The sequence below is a fragment of the Hylobates moloch genome, unplaced genomic scaffold (genome assembly GCF_009828535.3).
Source record: "Hylobates moloch isolate HMO894 unplaced genomic scaffold, HMol_V3 SCAFFOLD_9, whole genome shotgun sequence".
Taxonomy (NCBI): Eukaryota; Metazoa; Chordata; class Mammalia; order Primates; family Hylobatidae; genus Hylobates; species Hylobates moloch.
Window position 1 is genome coordinate 26,298,620 of NW_026652284.1, and position 20,967 is coordinate 26,319,586.

At 50.0% G+C, this 20,967-nt stretch overlaps 1 protein-coding gene across 1 annotated transcript; it reads left to right on the plus strand.

Moving 5' to 3' along the window:
* Positions 1-2,702: 2,702 nt before the first annotated feature.
* SESN2 (sestrin 2) lies at positions 2,703-20,711 on the plus strand. The gene is made up of 11 exons (XM_032759500.2): positions 2,703-2,791; positions 4,960-5,036; positions 6,983-7,125; positions 10,196-10,393; positions 10,805-10,987; positions 11,100-11,312; positions 11,879-12,029; positions 12,860-12,978; positions 13,645-13,835; positions 17,311-17,455; positions 18,951-20,711. Exons 1-11 carry the CDS (start codon positions 2,703-2,705, stop codon positions 19,035-19,037), a joined length of 1,596 nt encoding a protein of 531 aa, XP_032615391.2. The 3' UTR covers positions 19,038-20,711.
* Positions 20,712-20,967: the final 256 nt, after the last annotated feature.

A 20,967-nucleotide genomic window follows, 5' to 3' on the forward strand; every position in this document is an offset into this window, starting at 1 on the left:
CTTGGGACGGTTTCTGCTTTGAGTGGTGGCATCCTTAGAAGACAGCAGGGGGCTGATCTTTGAGTCAGGTGCCCGAGGCCCAAGAGAAGACCCAGGCGTGCAGCTCCCTTAACTCCCTGTCACTTCACCACACACTCCCTTTCAGGAGCTCATTGCCTTCAGATGTGTGTATCTTCAGAAAGTTCCAAGGGCTTCACTCTAGTGCTGGTAGTATTGGGCTCCGGAATAACTTTCTCAGCCGGATGCAATGGCTCATGCCTGTAATACTAACACTTTGGGAGGCCGAGGCAGATGGACTGCTTGAGCCCAGGAGTTCAAAACCAGCCTGAAACCCCGTCTCTACAAAATATACAAAAGTTAGCCAGGCGTGGTGGCGTGCGCCAGCTACTTGGAAGGCTGAGGTGGGAGGATTACTTGAGCCTGGGAGGTGGAGGTTGCAGTGAACCGTGATCATGCCTCTGCACTCCAGCCTGGGTGACAGAACAAGACTCTTGTCTCAAAAAAAAAAAAAAAAATCAAGTTACATAGCCTCAATAAGGAGAAATGTCCCAGGCTGGGCGCTGTGGCTCATGCCTGTAAGCCAAGCACTTTGGGAGGCCAAGGTAGCTGGATCACGAGGTCAGGAGATCGAGACCATTCTGGCTAATACAGTGAAACCCGTCTCTATTAAAAATACAAAAAATTAACCCTACGTGGTGGCACACGCCTGTAGTCCCAGCTACTTGGGAGGCTGAGGTAGAATGCTTGAACCCAGGAGGCAGAGGTTGCAGTGAGCCGAGATCGCTCCACTGTACTCCAGCCTGGGTGACAGCGTGAGACTCCGTCTCAAAAAAACAAAACAAACTTTCTCAGACATCATTTCTTCTTCAGGGAGGCCCTTCCTCCCCCACTAGATAAGTCCCCATGCACACCCTCCTCCAGTCCCTCCATTGTAGGAACTTTGGTCCCAATTATGTGAAACAGTCCCTTGCTGGAGGTACCCTGCAGGTCTCATCCCCAGCACTGCTCTTTGCACCTAATAAGTGTTCATGACTAGTTGCCCCTTGCTGGCTAGCTGACCCTTGTGAACTATTCCAGCCGTGGAGTCAGATCTGAATTGTGCCCATTTGGGAGAGGACCTCTCTGAGCCTCTCTGACTTGTCTCCAAAGAAGGGATTATAAGAACTGTTTCCCTCTGGGTGGTTGGGAGGAATTGGCACAATCAGATGTGTAAAGCACTTAGCGTGGTTCCCAGCTCATGATGGGCAGACAAGTGTATGGCATCACTCACTCACACCCCTCCACCCTGCCCACTCCAAGGCTGGAGGTCCTGGGCTGCTTGGGCTGTATTTCTGTATCGTCTTCTCAGGCATAAACCCAGGAAAATATCTGAATTCAGCTGGGGGTGAGGGAAGGAGAAATAGTGTCTGTTCCTTCCCAGCTGGCAGAGTGGGTAACCAGGTGTCTGTAGCTGAGTCCAGGGACTTACAGGCTCTATAAAGGATAATATAGGGTAACCGAGAATAAAGTCTGGGGCTTCTCCAAGAAGCGGATATGGGTAGTGGACAGAACCCTTGGAAGCCAGACTGAGCTGGGTTCAACTCTTCAAGGCTGGGGCCGCTTCCCAAAGCTGTTATTGTGAAGTGGAATGGACCTTAGAAGCCAGATAGCCCTGGGTTCAGATGTCAGATTGGTTACTTGTCAGCTGGTGCCTAACCTTTGAACCCTTAATCTTTCCTTGTGTGCAAAATAGAGACTCTGCCGCCACCCCAAAACAGATGAAAATTAGATGGAACCTGTGTGCAAGTACCTGAGTTAATTTAAAAGTTAACATATAGTAAGTGCTTAAATTAAGATCCATGCCAGGCATGGTGGCTCAAGCCTGTAATCCCAGCACTTTGGGAGGCTGAAGTGGGAAGATCGCTTGAGCCCAGGAGTTTCAGACCAGCCTGGGCAACACAGTGAGACCTCATCTCTATTTAAAAAAAAAAAAAAAAAAAAAAGGCCGGGCACGGTGGCTCAAGCCCGTAATCCCAGCATTTTGGGAGGCCAAGGTGGGCGGGTCACGTCTCTACTAAAAATACAAAAATTAGCCGGGCATGGTGGTGCACGCCTGTAATCCCAGCTACTTAGGAGGCTGAGGCAGGAGAATCGCCTGAACTCAGCAGGCGGAGGTTGCAGTGAGCTAAGATCACACAACTGCACTCCAGCCTGGGTGACAGAGCGAGACTCCGTCTCAAAAAAAAAAAGAAAAAATTAGGAGCCAGGCACAGGTCTGGGGCCATTATCCTCTTTTTACAGTTTGTGTGAAGACCTTCATGTTGAATGACCACCTAAAGGGTTAACTTTAGTATTCCTGCTGCCCCATGTGATCTGTTTAGTTGAAACTATGAAAATGCCCAGCACTGGTTCTCCCTCTGTCCCACACTAGCTGTTATTTTGGACAGGTGACCTGACCCCTCTGTGTTGCACTTTCTTGTTCTGTTACGTGGAACTGGAATCATGCCTTTATCAGGTCTACTGAACCTGTACCATCTAATATGGTAACCCCTCACTACATGTGGCTATTTAAATTTAGATAAATTAAAATTAAATAAAATGAAAAATTTTTTGTTGCATTTGTCACATTTCAAATGCTCAACCACAGTGACTAGAGACTCTCACCTTGGACAGTACCGATATAAAACATTCCATCATTGCAGAAAATTCTGTTGGACCGTGCTATGCTAGGCACTGGGGTAACAACAAGGAACGAGATTCAGTGTGTGCCCCCAAGTGCGACAGGTGCTGTGACTGGAGCTTCTCATTCTTGGTGAGTCCCAGAGGCAGCAGCCTGGAGACTATTGCGACCTTGAGAAGTTTAGAGAATGGGGAATCATTGCTGCACTTGCAGAAACCCGGGTTGTATCCCAGTCCTCCTACTGCCTTCCTGCCTGAGTAGCCAGAAGTGAGTTGACCTCTTTGAGCCTTGTTCCTCGTCTGTAATATGGAAGCCCTAGTAGTAGCTTCTGCCCTAAAGTCCAGGTGGTGCATGTGAAATTAATGCTTAGCCAGTGGTAACCAGACTTGTTGTGTACCATTATTATTACTGACTCCCCACTCCAGGGAATTGGGGCGGGGAGGGCTGACTTGGAGGGGTCATTTCTTGGCAGTGGTATGCTGCCCTGCCTGCCTGCTTCCTCTGTCAGGATCGGGGAAGCATTCAGGGTATTGGGGCCATGGATTCAAATCTACTTGCTTTTGCCTTCAGGGCTTTATACTGTCTGTTCCCTCTGGCTGGAATGCTGGTCCCCCTAGTTTTTGGGGTGTTTGTTTTGAGACGGAGTTTCGCTCTTGTTGCCCAGGCTAGAGTGCAATGGCGCGCTTGGCTCACCGCAACCTCTGCCTCCTGGGTTCAAGCAATTCTCCTACCTCAGCCCCCCAAGTAGCTGGGACTACAGACATGCACTACCATGCCTGGCTAATTTTTTGAATTTTTAGTAGAGACGGGGTTTCTCCATGTTGGTCAAGCTGATCTCGAACTCCCAACCTCCAGCTGATCCGCCGGCCTCGGCCTCCCAAAGTACTGGGATTACAGGTGTGAGCCACTGCGCCCGGCCTGTTTGTTTTTTAAGAGAGGGTGTCCTGCTGTGTTGCCCAGGCTGGTCTCAAATTCCTAGCCTCTGGTAATCCTCCCCCACCAAGCCTTCCAAAGTACCAGGGTTACAGGTGTGAACCACCCCACCTAGGCCCCCTAGATCTTTACAGGCCTTCCTGCTTTCTCATCATTTAGATAACAGCTCAAAGACCACCTCCTCAATGGCTTTTCCTGTCTACTTACACTAAAATATTGTACACTCTCCCTCCCCATCATACAGTTACTGGTTTATTGCACTCACTTTATAGAATCTGTGCTTTGAAATCCTGTTTATCAGATTCTTAATTATATGAAGGCCGAGGGCTTTGTCTTTTCACTGCTGTATTCTTGCTGCTTGCAATATAGCCATCAAAAATATTTGTTGAATGAACAAATTAATTGTTTCCACCTAGAAAGCACTTAGCATAGTGCCTTATACTTGAGAAACTGATCAATAAATGGTGTAAACAATGGTCCTCACCCTGGCTGTTATGCTGGGGCCCCACCCCAGACAACTAAATTAGAATTGCGGGAGGTGGGACCTTGGCATTATTATTTTTGTAAAGCTTCTCAAAGGATTCTAATGTACTGCTTGGGTTGAGAAGCCCTTGTTTGATACAGCAAGGAGGTTAATGATACCTGACTTTTTATTAAGTGCTTATTGTGATGGAGGTTTTGAGGTAAGCTATACAGTGTTATCTCCTGAAATCCTCATCACTAGCCAGTGAAAGGAGTTACTATTATCCCCATTATTTGGTAAGGAAACTGAGGCTCATAAAGCTAAGGAATAGCAGGTGGTGGAGCTGTCATTTGAGCTCATGCAATTTGTGTCAAGAGCCCCATCTTTTTTTTTTTTTTTTTTGAGACAGAGTCTTGCCCTGTTGCTCAGGCTGGAATGCCATGGTGCGATCATAGCTTGCTGTAACCTCAAACTCCTGGGCTCAGGCAGTCCTCCTGCCTCAGCCTCCTGAGTAGCTGGGACTACAGGTTGTGTGCCACCACGCCCCGCTAATTTACTATTTGTAGAGACGGGGTCTCACTATGTTGCCCAGGCTGGTCTCGAATTCCTGGCCTCAAGCCGTCCTCTCGCCTCAGCGTCCCAAAGTGCTGGGATGAGCTGCTGTGCCAGCCAAGGGCCCCTTTCTTTTACCTACATTGTATATTGTTGTTGTTATTGCTGAAAATGTTGATGGATCCAGACCCATAACTTAGAGCTCCTTTTGACAATTCCTGGGTCAGATTTTGGAGTGAGTTGGGATTCCCAAGGCGATTCCTACCCTTCCCTAGCACCCCTGATGGGCCATCTCTGCCTCCCCCAGTTCTGCTCCACCCTACCCTGCTGTGGCTTGCTATTCTGTCCTCAGGTCCCCTGAGGTGGAGGCCCAGTTTGTGGAGTCAGCAATCCTTATCTCCTATACAGAGCTGTTGGGCTTTTTCTTTGGTGAGCGGGAGGGAAGCTCCAAAGGGGAGTGCTTAGGGATTGGGGTGGTTACTACGCTGAACTTGAACCAGCCTGGCCCGGAAGTTCCCAGAAGTGTGGGCTGAAAGGGGCCTACGCAGTCAGCTCAACTCCCTTTTTGAAGGTGGCTGGGCTACTTCACCAGGATTAAGGCCTAGAGAGTTCAGGCCTTTAACTTTCCCCGAGCCACATAGCAAGTTAGTTGCAGAATTGGTACCTACCCCAGAGACTTTGTAGTCTCCTGGAGTCCCAGAGCTCTGCCTCCTCGGTGGGCTTTTGGCTATCTGAGAAGGAAGGTTCAATTATAGTTTTTAGTTCCCGGATACCTGAGGGCTGGTACTAAGTCTGGATCTTAATGGGGAGGGGAGAACTGGCACCTCCTATCCCTGTCCAGTGAGAGCACGGCTCTGATTTGGGTAAACCGTAAACAAGACCAGTGCTGAGAGCCACCTCCACTCTCAGATTAACAAAATAAATGAATAGGTAGAGCATCCTTCCTGAACCCCATCTCTAGGACTAGGAGAAGCAGACGTAGTGAGTACATGATTTTAGTGGTTTCTAAAGAGGCTCCAACATGTAACAGGTCAAAACAGTTGCTCCCATCAGCCTTGTACACCCTGCTCAGATTCCCTCCGTGCCTTTCTGCTTTCTCTGTCTTCATTCACAGACTAGTATGAATGACCTGGCGCCGCTCTCCACTAAATGTGATGTGGTATCAGGGAAACAAAACAGACAATTTGATGACAGTGTTTTTAGAAGCAAAAGCCCTGGGAATTTTGGGGTCATAAGTGAGGGCCAGAAAAAGGTTCCTAGATGTTGTGGTTTAGCTTTGCAAAAGGAGTGACCACTGGGACTGGGCCAGTTGTATGTGGAAGCCCATGGGAGGGGCAGGTAGGGTTTTAAGCCAGTTGATCAGATTTATATTCAGAAAGTTAATGTGGCTACTGGGTAGAGGATGGATAGGAGAGACCAGGGCTGAGGAGGCCGGGGGACGACTGGTGAGGTTGTGAGTAGTGGTCCAGACAAGAGCGGGTGGTAGGCGATGAGGTGGTGGTGGTGGAAGGACAGATAAGCAGCCAGGCATGGTGGCTCCCATCTGTAATCCCAGTGCTTTGGGAGGCCAAGGCAGGACGATCCATTGAGCCCAGCAGTTTGAGGCTATAGTGAGCTATGACTGCACCACTAAAGAAGAAGAGGCCAGGCGCGGTGGCTCATTCCTGTAATCCCAGCACTTTGGGAGGCTGAGGTGGGTGGATCACCTGAGGTCGGGGATTTGAGACCAGCCTGGCCAACATGGAGAAACCCAGTCTCTACTAAAAATATAAAATTAGGTGAGCGTGGTGGTGCATGCCTGTAATCCCAGCTACTCGTGAGGCTGAGGCAGGAGAATCACTTGAACCCAGGAGGTGGAGGTTGCAATGAGCCAAGATCGCACCACTGCACTCCAGCCCGGGCAACAAGAGCGATACTCTTGTCTCAAAAAAAAAAAAAAGAAGAAGAAGGAAGAGGAAGGAAGGAAGGAAGGAAGAAGGAGGAGGAGGGAGGAGGAGGAGGAAGAAAGAAAGGAAGGAAGGGAGGAAGGAACATGTGAGAGAAATTGAAGCTGCTTCTGAAGCATCTGGGGTACTTGGTTACCAGGTTTCGGGGTGCACACTGTGGGGTGTTCTTGTGTAAGTTCTCTGGGACCACTAAGAAGGTGGCCTCCTGGGGATGTGCAGCATGGTGGCTGTATAGTTCCTTCTCCAGGACCCTCCCATCCCGCAATGCTGGGATTCTTGGGTCCCAGCCCAGTTCCTGAAGAACTCAGCCTGGAGTGAGCCCTCTTTCTTGATTACCCTTCCAAACATGCGTATATCTCCCATCTGGCTCCACCATCCAAAGTATGCTAGAAAAGTGGGTTTAACAGTTCAGTGTAGCCCCTTGGATAGGAGGAAGAGGCTGGATAGGTAATAATCCTCTTTATTCTCCTTTCTATCGCGGACTAACCTCGTATGTTTCCTCCCAGGAGCAGAGGGAGAGCCGGACTCGGCGAGGCCCTCGAGGGCCCAGCGCCTTCATCCCCGTGGAGGAGGTAAGCTTGGAAGGGGTTAGGGATCTTTGGTCCCTGGGAAGAAAGGACATGGCACATTGGTGGGCAGGCATCTTTTCCTGTTCTTTAAATTGCAGCTTTTAAGCTATTCCTTTCTGATTTCTGATTCATTTAATTCACAAAACGGCTCTGTGAAGCAGGCACTATCAACTCCATTTTACTGGGAAGAAACAGGCTCAAAGAAATAAAGTGCTAATAGCCAGGTAGTGGCCAAACTTTTTTTTTTTTTTCATGGCCAAACTTTTGATTCCTAGATCAGTGCCTGCTTTCCCTTAAGAAGACAGAACTATCGGCCAGGCGCGGTGGCTCACGCCTGTAATCCCAGCACTTTGGGAGGCCGAGGCGGGCGGATCACGAGGTCAGGAGATCAAGACCATCCTGGCTAACATGGTGAAACCCCATCTCTACTAAAAAAAAATACAAAAAATTAGCCGGGCATGGTGGCGGGCGCCTGTAGTCCCAGCTGCTCGGGAGGCTGAGGCAGGCGAATGGTGTGAACCTGGGAGGTGGAGACTGTAGTGAGCCGAGATTGGCCACTGCACTCCAGCCTGGGCGACAGAGCAAGACTTTGTCTCAAAAAACAAAAAAAAAGAAGATAGAACTATCTATCTCATCCATGACCGTACATTACATGTTCTTTTCTGTTTTAAAAATAATATGTTAGGCCGGGCGCGGTGGCTCACGCCTGTAATCCCAGCACTTTGGGAGGCCAAGGCAGGCGGATCACAAGGTCAGGAGATCGAGACCATCTTGGCAAACACGGTGAAACCCCGTCTCTACTAAAAATACAAAAAATTAGCCGGGCGAGGTGGCGGGCGCCTGTAGTCCCAACTACTCGGGAGGCTGAGGCAGGAGAATGGCGTGAACCCGGGGGGCGGAGCCTGCAGTGAGCGGAGATCGCGCCACTGCACTCCAGCCTGGGCGACAGCGAGACTCCGTCTCAAAAAAAATAAAAATAAAAAATAAATAATAATATGTTTATTATTTTAAAAATTTCCATTGTTTCAGAAAGCTCTGATCTCCTGTATCCTCCTGCACGCTGCAGAGATATCACTGTTAACCATTTGCCACTGTTTACTGTGCCTTTTTCAAGCCAATACTTACTTTCAGTACAGAAGCAAGGTCATAGTTTACAACTTGTTTTTTTGTTTTGTTTTTCACTTAATACAAGAAAGACATCTTTCATCTACTGAGTCAGTTCATTCATTCATTTACTTAACATATCTACTGAATGATTAATCTATGTCAGGCACTGTTCTGGTTGCTTGAGATACAGTAGTGAACAAGACAGACAAAAGTCTTTGCCATTATGGAGCTTACATTCTAGTGTGTTGGGATAGTGGAGATACCTTCAAAACATGCAGAAAAATGTAAAACTAGTTTCCTCATTTTATTTGGCCATCAATGAACAAGGACGCATTTTTTGTTTTGCCGGGCACAGTGGCTCACGCCTGTAATCCCAGCACTTTGGGAGGCCGAGGCAGGCAGATCACGAGGTCAGGAGATCGAGACCATCCTGGCTAACACGGTGAAACCCCATTTCTACTAAAAATACAAAAAATTAGCCAGGCGTGGTGGTGGGCGCCTGTAATCCCAGCTACTCGGGAGGCTGAGGCAGGAGAATGGCGTGAACCTGGGAGGCGGAGCTTGCAGTGAGTAGATATCGTGCCACTGCACTCCAGCTTGCATGACAGGGCGAGACTCAGTCTCAAAAAAAAAAAAAAAAAAAAATTGTTTCCTGTCTTTGCTTTTCCTAAATGTGTAGGGCAAGTGGTAAATGAGCTAACAAACATTTACCCTCCCTCTAAACCGCTTGTTCCTCTGCTCCTTTGTAAATATAAGGCGAACAACCACTTGCTGATTATTTATGTCTGTTGCCCAGAATTCTAAGCTCAAGTATTGCTCTTGTGTTTAATTTTTTCATTTATAAATGACCACCCTTTTTTTTGTTGTTGTTGTTGAGACGGAGTCTCGCTCTGTTGCCCAGGCTGGAGTGCAATGGCACGATCTTGGCTCACCGCAACCTCTGCCTCCCGGGTTCAAGCAATTCTCCTGCCTCAGCCTCCTGAGTAGCTGGGATTACAGGCATGCGCCACCACGCCCAGCTAATTTTGTATTTTTAGTAGAGATGGGGTTTCTCCATGTTGGTCAGGCTGGTCTCAAACTCTGGACCTTAGGTGATCTGCCCATCTCTGCCTCCCAGTGTGCTGGGATTACAGGTGTGAGCCACCGTGCCCCGCCCACCCTTTTATAATAAAGAAAAGAAACAGGCAGCCAGGCGCAGTAGTTCACGCCTGTAATCCCAGCACTTTGGGAGGCCAAGGTAGGGGGGATCACTTGAGCCCAGGAGTTGGAGACCAGCCTGGACAACATAGTGGGACCCCGTCTCTATTAAAAAGAAAAAAGAGTTAAAAAAAAGAAAGAAATAGGCTTTGGAGTTCATCTGGGTTTGAATCTGCTTCTGTTATTTATCAGATCTGTGACTTTGAGCAAAAGGAACAAAACTTCCTGATTTCCTCAACTGGCAAAGTGGGGGAAATAATAGTATTCACCTCACAGGCTTGTTGGCAAGATCCCATGAACTCATGCAGAGAAAACCGTAAGCTCAGAGACGGCGTGGAGACAGCACTCAGGAAATGTGAACTATTTGGCACCCGCCCCATGGTTATATGCATTTGCAGTGTTAGAACAGACACTCCATGAAGGGAGGAGAAACTGTACTTTTACTCTCTGTGCCTGATTTTTCCTACCTAAAAATGGAGAAACAGAACTCCAATTTTATAGTTGTTGTGAGCGTTAAATAAGTTAAAGTATGCATGCTTGAACAGTGCTGGGCACATAGCATTGTATGTGTAAGTACTGGCCATTATTGTATAATGTACCTAATAAGTGTTCATTGAATCACTTATTACAATATCTGATCCTCCCCATTCTTTTTGGACGTGGTGGTAGTTTTTAGTTTCTTGCCATTAAAAGCCCACTGGAAGAATACACTGGTCTCTTTGAGTGGGGCAGGAGGGAAACCCATGCTCTCCCCGCCTTTGTTTGGCAGGTCCTTCGGGAAGGGGCTGAGAGCCTCGAGCAGCACCTGGGGCTGGAGGCACTGATGTCCTCTGGGCGAGTGGACAACCTGGCGGTGGTGATGGGCCTGCACCCTGACTACTTTACCAGCTTCTGGCGCCTGCACTACCTGCTGCTGCACACGGATGGTCCCTTGGCCAGCTCCTGGCGCCACTACATTGCCATCATGGTGAGCCTCTCTGGGCCTGACACTTGGAGAGGTGGCTCTGTGGGAGTTCTGTCCTTTGATCTCTTTTCTGGGAGCTTTGTGAGCTGATTCCATAGACAAGCAGGGAAAACCCTGGCTTTATCTAACTGTAGAGTTTTGGGTTTTTTGTTTTTCTTTTTTCTCAGAAGGAAAATTTTAGGTTTTGAAGAAAGGCATCGTTAGTGCTTGTGTTACGTACAGATTGGCAAACTGAGGTGCAAAAAGGAATCAGGTGGCCTGCAAGCTGGTGGCAGAGCTGGGGTTACTTAGAACTTAGGTTTCCTGCCTCTTGGGCAACAGTGAGCCCTACAACCTCTCCCCTGATGGGGTACCCACCCTGAGCCAGGCACAAAGGGAGGAGGGTGACTCAGGCTCTGTCCACTACCTCCGCAGGCTGCCGCCCGCCATCAGTGTTCTTACCTGGTGGGCTCCCACATGGCCGAGTTTCTGCAGACTGGTGGTGACCCTGAGTGGCTGCTGGGCCTCCACCGGGCCCCTGAGAAGCTGCGCAAACTCAGCGAGATCAACAAGTTGCTGGCGCATCGGCCATGGCTCATCACCAAGGAACACATCCAGGTGCAGGGGTCAGAGAGGCGGGTGTCAGGTAGCACAGAGGCCTGGCTGGTGCCTGGTGGGTAGCCCAGGGCAGGCACTGAGCAGCCCTGACCTCCCCTCTTGTCCGTTCCAGGCCTTGCTGAAGACCGGCGAGCACGCCTGGTCCCTGGCTGAGCTCATTCAGGCTCTGGTCCTGCTCACCCACTGCCACTCGCTCTCCTCCTTCGTGTTTGGCTGTGGCATCCTCCCTGAGGGGGATGCAGATGGCAGCCCTGCCCCCCAGGCACCTACACCCCCCAGTGAGCAGAGCAGCCCCCCGAGCAGGGACCCATTGAACAACTCTGGGGTAAGTCACGGGTCTGGGTCTTGATCGGGGAGGAAGCAGGCATGACCTGTGGTCCTTGGGTAGAAGCTACTGCTTCCCAATCTCTGGTACCTGCACTACCTGCTGCTGTGAGAGACCATAGAAAAGTTATTTGACTTCGAAGCTTAGTTTCCTCATCTGTGAAACGGGGAGATAAAGACCCTCTACTCACACTGGGCTGTGAGGGTTAAATGGAATACCATGTGACTGACACTGTGTACAAGCCATAGGCTCAAAGGCTGTTGGTTTTAGCACTTTAAAACTACAAAGTTTACCTTTTACTCTATAATGTGACCTTGTTTGTTTTAATACAAAAATACAGATACTTTAAAAATTCCTGCTCAGGGAAGATGTGTCTATTCTGTAGCTTTGTAAACGTCACTTTAGGAAGCACAGACCCCACACGCTGTCCAGCACAGTGGCTGGCACGGAGGATGCCCTGGGCCCTTGTGAGCATTAGGAAGGCCTGGCCTGTGGGAAGGATGAGTGGAGCTTCCCAGAGGCCGAAGGAGGAGGAGTAGCTGGTCACCACCGGGCCTGTCCTGCAGGGCTTTGAGTCTGCCCGCGACGTGGAGGCGCTGATGGAGCGCATGCGGCAGCTGCAGGAGAACCTGCTGCGGGATGAGGGGACGTCCCGGGAGGAGATGGAGAGCCGCTTTGAGCTGGAGAAGTCGGAGAGCCTGCTGGTGACCCCCTCAGGTACAGGATCACAGGCATCCAGGCTCCCGGAGCTGCTCCTTCTTTTTTTTTTTTTTGAGACGGAGTCTCGCTCTGTCACCCAGGCTGGAGGGCAGTGGCACGATCTCGGCTCACTGCAAGCTCCGCCTCCCGGGTTCACGCCATTCTCCTGCCTCAGCCTCTCCGAGTAGCTGGGACTACAGGCGCCCGCCACCACGCCCGGCTAATTTTTTGTATTTTTAGTAGAGACGGGGTTTCACCGTGGTCTCGATCTCCTGACCTCGTGATCCGCCCGCCTCGGCCTCCCAAAGTGCTGGGATTACAGGCCTGAGCCACCACGCCCGGCCTCGGAGCTGCCCCTTCTTAGGCTATCTCTGGTGAGGAGGAGCCGCCTCCTGCATTCCGGAGGCAGCCACTTCTCAACCTCCCGTCCAGGAGGTTCTGAGCATGGGCCTTGGGCTGAGACCTGGCTTTGAATCCTGGACTGCTAGCCTTTCCGGCTGTGCGACCACTGACGAGTCACTTCCTATCTCAGGGCTTCAGGATTGCTGTGTGGGGTTAGTGGGGCAGTAGAAGCAAAGATCTTAGCACAGAGCCTGGCCCAGGGGGAACCGCTCCATAAATAACTGCCACTATTATTGTTACCAGGGGCCTCGCTTCATGGGACCATGGGCCTGATCCACCCCTCCCCAAGGCCTGGCTCCAGCTGAAGTCTTGCCCCACTCACTATAGCAAGGGGCTTTTTTTGGCCCTCTGTTCTGCCTTCCCCTCCCACTTTTGGTGATTAATCAGGGGTGGACCCCTGCGTGCCCCATGCCTCAGCCTCACTGTGGCGTCTTTCTGGTCCTCAGCTGACATCCTGGAACCCTCTCCACATCCAGACATGCTGTGCTTTGTGGAAGACCCTACTTTCGGATATGAGGACTTCACTCGGAGAGGGGCTCAGGCGCCCCCTACCTTCCGGGCCCAGGTAGGGCTCTCTCTACTAGTCTTGGCCATTGCTCCACATTTACGAACAAGCAGTGGGTGCATAGTTTGAGTGGTTATACAGTTAGGTACCCAGCTGGGCATGGCAGCTCACACCTGTAATCCCAGCACTTTGGGAAGCCAAGGTGGGAGGATTGCTTGAGCCCAGGAGCTTGAGACTAGCCTGGGCAACATGGCAAAACCCTGTCTCTACAAAAACATTTAAAAAATTAACTGGAAGGTGGCGCATGCCTGTAGTCCCAGCTACTTGAATGGCTGAGGTGGGAGGATCACTTGAGCTGGGAGGTCAAGGCTGCAGTGAGCTGTGATCGCGCTACTGCACTCCAGCCTGGGTGACAGCAAGACCCTGTCTCAAAAAAAAAAAAATAGAGTCGGGTACGTTATTTCCCTCAAGATTCCACGAGGGCAGTGGAGTCCCTGTGAATCCTTAAGGGACCCATCTATACCCTAAGCTCAGGGGTTGGTGATCATAAGGAGAAGTTCATCACCAAAATGTACCTTCCTTGACCTCTCAGGCCCAGAGCAAGCAGCACATTAGGTTTATGACACCAGGAAGGAGAATTATGCAGATCCCAGGTCCAGAGGATGGGGGTCTCTCTGGCTGGTCTTGGGCTGCAAAGACTCACCAATCCCTTCCTACCTACCTAAGGATTATACCTGGGAAGACCATGGCTATTCACTGATCCAGCGGCTCTACCCTGAGGGTGGGCAGCTGCTGGACAAGAAGTTCCAGGCAGCCTATAGCCTCACCTACAATACCATCGCCATGCACAGCGGGGTGGACACCTCCGTACTCCGCAGGGCCATCTGGAACTATATCCACTGCGTCTTTGGCATCAGGTGAGCTCATAGCCCTTCATTTGGGGCATGTGTGCGCTGCAAGTCTTCATTCTGGGTTCACAGTTGTTTTCATTTTCTTTTTGGTTTTTTTTTTTCTTTTCCTTCTTGCCTATACTGTTTTTCAAAGCAAATTGTGATTTTAAAAGATGATAGTACTCATTGTTTGAATGTTGTAAATGAAACTCTTTAATTGCACTCCCAGAGATAATTATTGTTTGATATATATGTACATATATACACACACACACACACACATATACACATATACATGCATATACACACATACACTATATATATGTAGAGAGAGTTATGTTTGTATTTCCATTCCAAGTAGTAATTCTTCTCTCATAATAAATAAGGACAACATAAATGCTCAGTAGGGGACTTTAAATAATGATATGTCTATTCAGTGAAATATTATGCAGCTGTTAAAAATTACAATAGGCCGGGCGCAGTGGCTCATGCCTGTAATCCCAGCACTTTGGGAGGCCGAGGCGGGCGGATCATGAGGTTAGGAGTTCGAGACCAGCCTGACCAACATGGTGAAACCCCATTCTACTGAAAATACAAAAATTAGCTGGGTGTGGTGGTACACATTTGTAATCCCAGCTACTCAAGAGGCTGAGGCAGGAGAATTGCTTGAACCTGGGAGGTGGAGGCTGAAGTGAGCCGGGATCGTGCCACTGCACTTCAGCCTGGGTGACAGAGCAAGACTGTCTCAAAAAAAAAATTACAATAGAGGCCAGGCGCAGTGGCTCACGCCTGTAATCCCAGCACTTTGGGAGGGCAATGTGAAAGGATTGCTTGAGACCAGGAGTTCAAGACTAGCCTGGGCAACATAGTGAGACCCCCATCTCTACAAAAAAATAAAAATTAGCTGAGTGTGGTTGTTGCATGCCTATAGTCCCAAGTATTCTAGAGGCTGAGACAGGAGGATCACTTGTGCCCAAGAGCTCAAGGCTATAGTGAGCCATGATTGCACCACTGCACTCCAGCCTGGGCAACACAGCAAGACCCTTCACTAAAAAAAATAAAATAAAATAAAGTAAAATAAAATAAAAATTGTCCATTACACTATCTGCTCTTACTATTGTCAGTTCTCTTGTTCCTGTGTTTTTCTTTCCTTTTTTTTTTTTTTTTTTTTTTTTTGAGGCGGACTTTCAATCTTGTTGCCCAGGCTGGAGTGCAATGGCGTGATCTCGGCTCACTGCAACCTCCACCTCCCGGGTTCAAGGGATTCTCCCGCCTCAGCCTCCTGAGTAGCTGGGATTACAGGCATGTGCCACCACACCCAGCTAATTTTGTATTTTTAGTAGAGATGGGGTTTCTCCATGTTGGCCAGGCTGATCTCGAACTTCTCACCTCAGGTGATCTGCCCACCCCAGCCTCCCAAAGTGCTGAGGTTACAGGCATGAGCCACCGCGCCCAGCCTTTATTTATTTATTTATTTATTTATTTATTTATTTATTTTTAAGACAGAGTCTCGCTCTGTTGCCCAGGCTGGAGTGCAGTGGCTCAATCTCTGCTCACTGCAACCTCCACCTCCCAGGTTCAAGCAATTCTCCCTGTCTCAGCCTCCTGAGTAGCTGGGATTACAGGCATGTGCCACCATGCCCAGGTAATTTTTTATATTTTAAGCAGAGACAGGGTTTCACCCTGTTAGCCAGGATGGTCTTGATCTCCTGACCTCATGATCTGCCCACTTGGCCTCCCAGAGAGCTAGGATTACAGGCGTGAGCCACTGCGCCCGGCTTTTTTTTTTTTTGAGACAGAGTCTTGCTCTGTCACCCAGGCTGGAGTGGAGTGGAGTGATCTCAGCTCACTGCAACCTCCAGCTCCTGAGCTCAGGTGATCCTTCTGCCTCATCCTTCTTAGTAGCTGGAACTACAGGTGGGTGCCACCATGCCCAGCTAATTTTTGCATTTTTAGTAGAGATGGTGTTTCACCATGTTGGCCAGGCTGGTCTCGAACTCCTCACCTCAAGCTATCAGCTTGCCTCAGCCTCCCAAAGTGCTGGGATTATAGGCGGGAGCCACCACACCGGGCACCTTTCTTAGCGTATATAATTTACAAAAACAATGTCAGTTGCCATTTCCTTCCCTCCTCATTTCAGTTGTTTTATTCATTTACTCAAACATGAGCATGTTTTAGTGAACACATGATTTTTTTCCCTGCCTTTCTCACTTAACAGTTTATACCACACACCAAACAATTATCCCCCAATTTTAAAAAAGGTACGTGCTCCTCGTAGAAAGTTTGTGTTTCTGTGTATTACTAGCTGTAAATCATATTTCACTGAATGGGTTGAGCTATACTTAATGAACCATCCTCTTACTCTAGTCACTAGTAGGTTTCCAACCCGTGGCTGGCCAAGGACAGGCTTCTTAGAATGTGGCTCAGGCTGGTTTCTGCCCAGCCCTCAGGTCCAGGCTTCTCCGCTCTCCAACATGGTTCTTGCTCCTATTTCTTTGTCTTCCAAATCTGCCCTCCAGTTTCCAGCCAGTCATTCCTCTATCTACACTGATCTGTTTTGACATTGGCTCCCCTCGCTCACCAGACTGGGGATGACTAAGTGGCTTCTAGACTCATCACCAACTTGCTTTTTGGCTTTGAAGAAGTTAGTCATCTTCTCCAGGGCTTAGGTTGCCCATTTGTAGAATGAGTACAAGCTCCTTTTTACCCTTATCCTCTTCCTTCTCCTCCACTGACCTCCTCCTCTACCTTCCATGGCCTTTACTACAGAGTAGTGGACATGGCCCCTGAGCTAGGCAGAGCTGGGTTTAAAACCCATTCCTGGCCGGGCGTAGTGGCTCACGCCTGTAATCCCAGCACTCTGGGAGGCCGAGGCAGGCGGAGTTCGAGACCAGCCTGACCAACATGGTGAAACCCCATCTCTACTAAAAATACAAAAATTAGCCGGGCACAGTGGTGTGTACCTGTAATCCCAGCTACTCAGGAGGCTGAGGCAGGAGAATTGCTTGAACCCGGGAGGCTGAGGTTGCGGTGAGCCGAGATCACGCCATTGCACTCCAGCCTTTGTGACAGAGCGGGACTCCGTCTCAAAAGAAAAACAAAGACCATTCCTTGCTGTATTAACTAGGGCAAGTGACTTCCTTTCTCTAAATCTCAGTTTCCTCATCTCTAACGTGGGGTTGATGAATGTAGCAGATTGCATACACCATCCAATCTTGTACACAATAGTGTAGAGTAGTTTTGAGGATTCCACATGGCACGTAGTTGGTATTCAATACAGCATGCTCATTCTCTGCATTCCTTGACGTGGTCCCCTGCCAATGTGGCAGCCTGTGATACACGATATCAGCTGTTTCTCCAAGAGGAACTAGGCTTCTTGTTGCTTCTACCTTCTGACTTTTCTCAGCACTCTCTGTTCTTCCCTCTGTAGGGTGGGGTTGGGGGGAGGGAGCTGCCTCTGGGAAGAGAGCGTGAGTAATGCTGCTGGGACCTTTCCATTCAGATATGATGACTATGATTATGGGGAGGTGAACCAGCTCCTGGAGCGGAACCTCAAGGTCTATATCAAGACAGTGGCCTGCTACCCAGAGAAGACCACCCGAAGAATGTACAACCTCTTCTGGAGGCACTTCCGCCACTCAGAGAAGGTATGACCCATACAGGCAGGGCAGGATGGAAGTAGACAAGCCCAGCCAGTGGAGAGGGCAAGGGGTTAGGACCCAGTGAGAGTCCCCAGACTGAGTCTGTCCTGCTAGGTGGGACGCCTGGGCCTATTCCTCTGGATTGAAGTCCTATTCCACTGTGAGGTTTCAGAGTCTGTTTACTCACCTGTAACATGGGAATGTGGGTGCCTGCTTCACATTAGTAGTAGCTTGGTGGACCTGGGTTCAAATCATAACACTATCTCTTGATAGCAGTGTGACTTTCGGCAAGTCACATCATCTTGCTGAGTTTTTTTTTTTTTTTTTTTTTTTTTGAGATGAGTCTCCTTTTGTTGCCAAGGCTGGAGTGCAGTGGCACCATCTTGGCTCACTGCACCCTCCACCTCCCAAGTTCAAGCGATTCTCCTGCCTCAGCCTCCTGAGTAGCTGGGACTATAGGCACGTGCCACCACCCCTGGCTAATTTATTGTATTTTTCGTAGAGATGGGGTTTCACTGTGTTAGCCAGGATGGTCTTGATCTCCTGACCTTGTGATCCACCTGCCTCGGACTTCCAAAGTGCTGGGATTATGGGTGTGAGCCACCGTGCTCGGCCTCTCTGAGCTTTTTATCCTTTTTTTTTTTTTTTTTTTTTTTTTTGAGAGAGAGTCTTGCTCTGTTGCCCAGGCTGGAGTGCAGTGGTGTGATTTCAGCTCACTGCAGCCTCCACTTCCTGGGCTCAAGTGTCCTCCCAACTCAGCCCCCAGAGGGCCTGAGGCAACACCAGCTGATTTTTTAAATTCTTAGTAGAGAGAAGGTCTCACTGTGTTGTCCATCCTGGTCTCAACCTCCTGAGTTCAAACGATCCTCCTGCCTCAGCCTCTCAAAGTTTTTTGTTTTTGTGATGGGGTCACACTATATTGTCCAGGCTGTATTTGAACTTCTGGACTCAAGTGATCCTCCCGCCTCAGCCTCCCAAGTAGCTGGGATTTTATCTTTATAATGGGAATAAATACTGCTGTATTTCAAGGTTGCTGGGAAGATAAAATTTAAAAAGTACATAAACCTCTGCAACCTCCGCCTCCTGGGTTCAAGCGATTCTTCCTGCCTCAGCTTTCCAAGTAGCTGGGATTACAGGCACCCACCACCACGCCCAGCTAACTTTGTATTTTTAGTAGAGATGGGGTTTCACTATGTTGGCCAGGCTGGTCTCGAACTCCTGACCTCCTGATCCACTCGCCTCGGCCTCCCAAAGTGTTGGGATTACAGGCGTGAGCCACTGCACCCGGCTGTTTTAGCTTTAAGGAATACAGAGCTTAGTCATGATAGGAATGAATGTGCTTGTCCTTGTACTAAACTGCTCAGAGCCTTAGCAGATGCTGGGGCAGCTCTGTAGGAAAGGAAATGGTGAGGTGGGTGGGTCAGATATCGAGGCAGTGTGGGAGGGGTGTGGGGGGTGAGGAGTGACATCAGTTGCCAACATGCCTTCCTCTGTGTCCCAGGTCCACGTGAACTTGCTGCTCCTGGAGGCGCGCATGCAGGCCGCTCTGCTGTACGCCCTCCGCGCCATCACCCGCTACATGACCTGACTCCTGAACAGGACCTGGGCCCGGTTCAGCTCCCCACAAGGACTTCTCTGTCTGGAGACAGCCCCAGACTCTTTTGTGTCTCATGCCCACCCTCCCCACGCTGGAGTGGGCTTGTGTGTGATGTGCAGTCCCGAAGCCACGCCCTCCCTTCTCCTCACTGGAACGGACAGTTCATTGCACTGACTCTGGGATCTCAGCCCTGCTTCTGGGAGCTGGAAGAGCGCTAGGAGATCCTAAGGGACCACACCCTTCCTCCTTCCCCTGCCCCCAGAGGCAGAGGGCACAGGAAAGAAGACGGGCCAAGCTCGGACGTAATGTGCCACAAGTGTTGTGGCTTTCCTGAACTGGGAAGTCCCTGGCTGGCCCCCGAGGGAGAGGGGCAAATGCCTCTGGGACTGACACTCCAGGCAGCATTGCCTTCTCTCCCCTGTCATTCCCAGGTTTCATTACCTCCTACTTGCCATTCACCCATCAATGTGAAAGTCAGGGTCACAGCTGGTCTGTGTGTCCAGTTCCCTAAAAGCCTATTCTGTTGGGCAGCCTGAGGCTGTTGCCTGAATCCTAGTTCAGTTTTTTTACTTCCTTTGCCCTTTTTTCCTTTTCTCCATGCTTAATGGTGTGAGGCCTCAGGAGAGAGGCCAAGTACATAAAAAAAAGCAGATTATCTCTAGAGAGTTTGAGCCTTTGCTGGTCACATTGCCTTCTGAAGAGGAGGGAGTATTAGATTATAAATCCTCTTTATTTTGGTCCTTTATGCTTGAGGTTCCAACCTGGAGCCACGGTGTGTGAGAGGAGGAGGAGAGGGAGAATTCTGTTCTCCCAGAGCTGCACCTGCCTCGCAGAGGCCGGCACCCCACTCTCCTGCCTCCAGTGGCCCTGCCGCCGATGTCTGCCAAAAAGTTGAGCCTTTCTAGATGGCTTAGGTGGCACCATGGCTCAGCAGGAGGGGCGGGAGGCACCAGGGTTCTTGTTTGGACCCTGCCCCTGAGCCATGGCCAGGTGACCATGGCTACGTTGCCAAACCTCTGACTGCCACAGCTGCAGACTGAGAGGGTGGGTCTGAGTCCCCACAATGTCTGAAGCTGCCCCTGGGATTCTCAGGCCAACCTGCCAACAGCAAGCGGATTTTGCAAGATCAGGGACCCCACTTCTGCAGCCAGTGTCTCCTGGTGCCTTCTGAGGACCCTCACCCCCATCCCAGTATCTCATCTGTCCCCTCTCCTGGGGCTTAAGTGGATTGCTTCGAGGCAGAAGCAGCCAAGGACCGATTCCAGGCACTTTCCGTAGCAAACGACTGTGAATTACGACTTCTCTTGCCCTTCGTCTAGCAGTCTGTGCCTCCTCTCTGACCGGTCTGGAGGACACTGAAGAAAGGCGAGGGCCGTGCTGCTGCTGGGCGGGGCAGGAGAGGAGCCTGGCCAGTGTGCCACATTAGATACCCGTGCAGGCGCGGAGAAGCAACTGGCATCCCCTTCAGGCCTGAAAGCCCTCCCTGCAAGAAGGTGTGCAGGAGAGAAGAGGCCCCGGTGTGGGGATTTGGGTTCTAGAGGGGATGTGATGACTGTCCACTGGGTGGGTAGGGAGTGGTATCCAGTGTTCAAGTGCAGAAATCTTTGGCTTTGCTACCAGTTCCATATGACGAGAAATAAACGTTCGCTGAGGTTTTGTTTCATACTCCCTTTTTATGGGCCGTTTTTTCAATTTCCTGAAGGTCATGGTTCACCTTGTAGCATAGGCAGAGAGCTGCGATTGCATCATGGGCCTGACCTGATAGCCCCTGCCCTGCTGAGAACTTGTGCCCAGTGATTGTAGGTTGGGACTGTTGGCACTGAAAGTCTACTTGTCCCTTGGACATCCAGTCCTGTCACCCTTCTGTGGCTGCCCTGGCATTGTGGAGTAATAATGACTATGGCGTTTTTCTAAGCCTGGC

Excerpts from the sequence above, each read along its gene's own strand:
- SESN2 (XM_032759500.2), top strand. The coding sequence starts at position 2,703 with ATGCTAGGCACTGGGGTAACAACAAGGAACGAGATTCAGTGTGTGCCC. Across the intron at positions 5,037-6,982 it reads GCTGTTGGGCTTTTTCTTTG|GAGGAAGAGGCTGGATAGGT; the intron begins GTGAGCGGGAGG and ends CCCCTTGGATAG. Across the intron at positions 7,126-10,195 it reads CCTTCATCCCCGTGGAGGAG|GTCCTTCGGGAAGGGGCTGA; the intron begins GTAAGCTTGGAA and ends TTTGTTTGGCAG.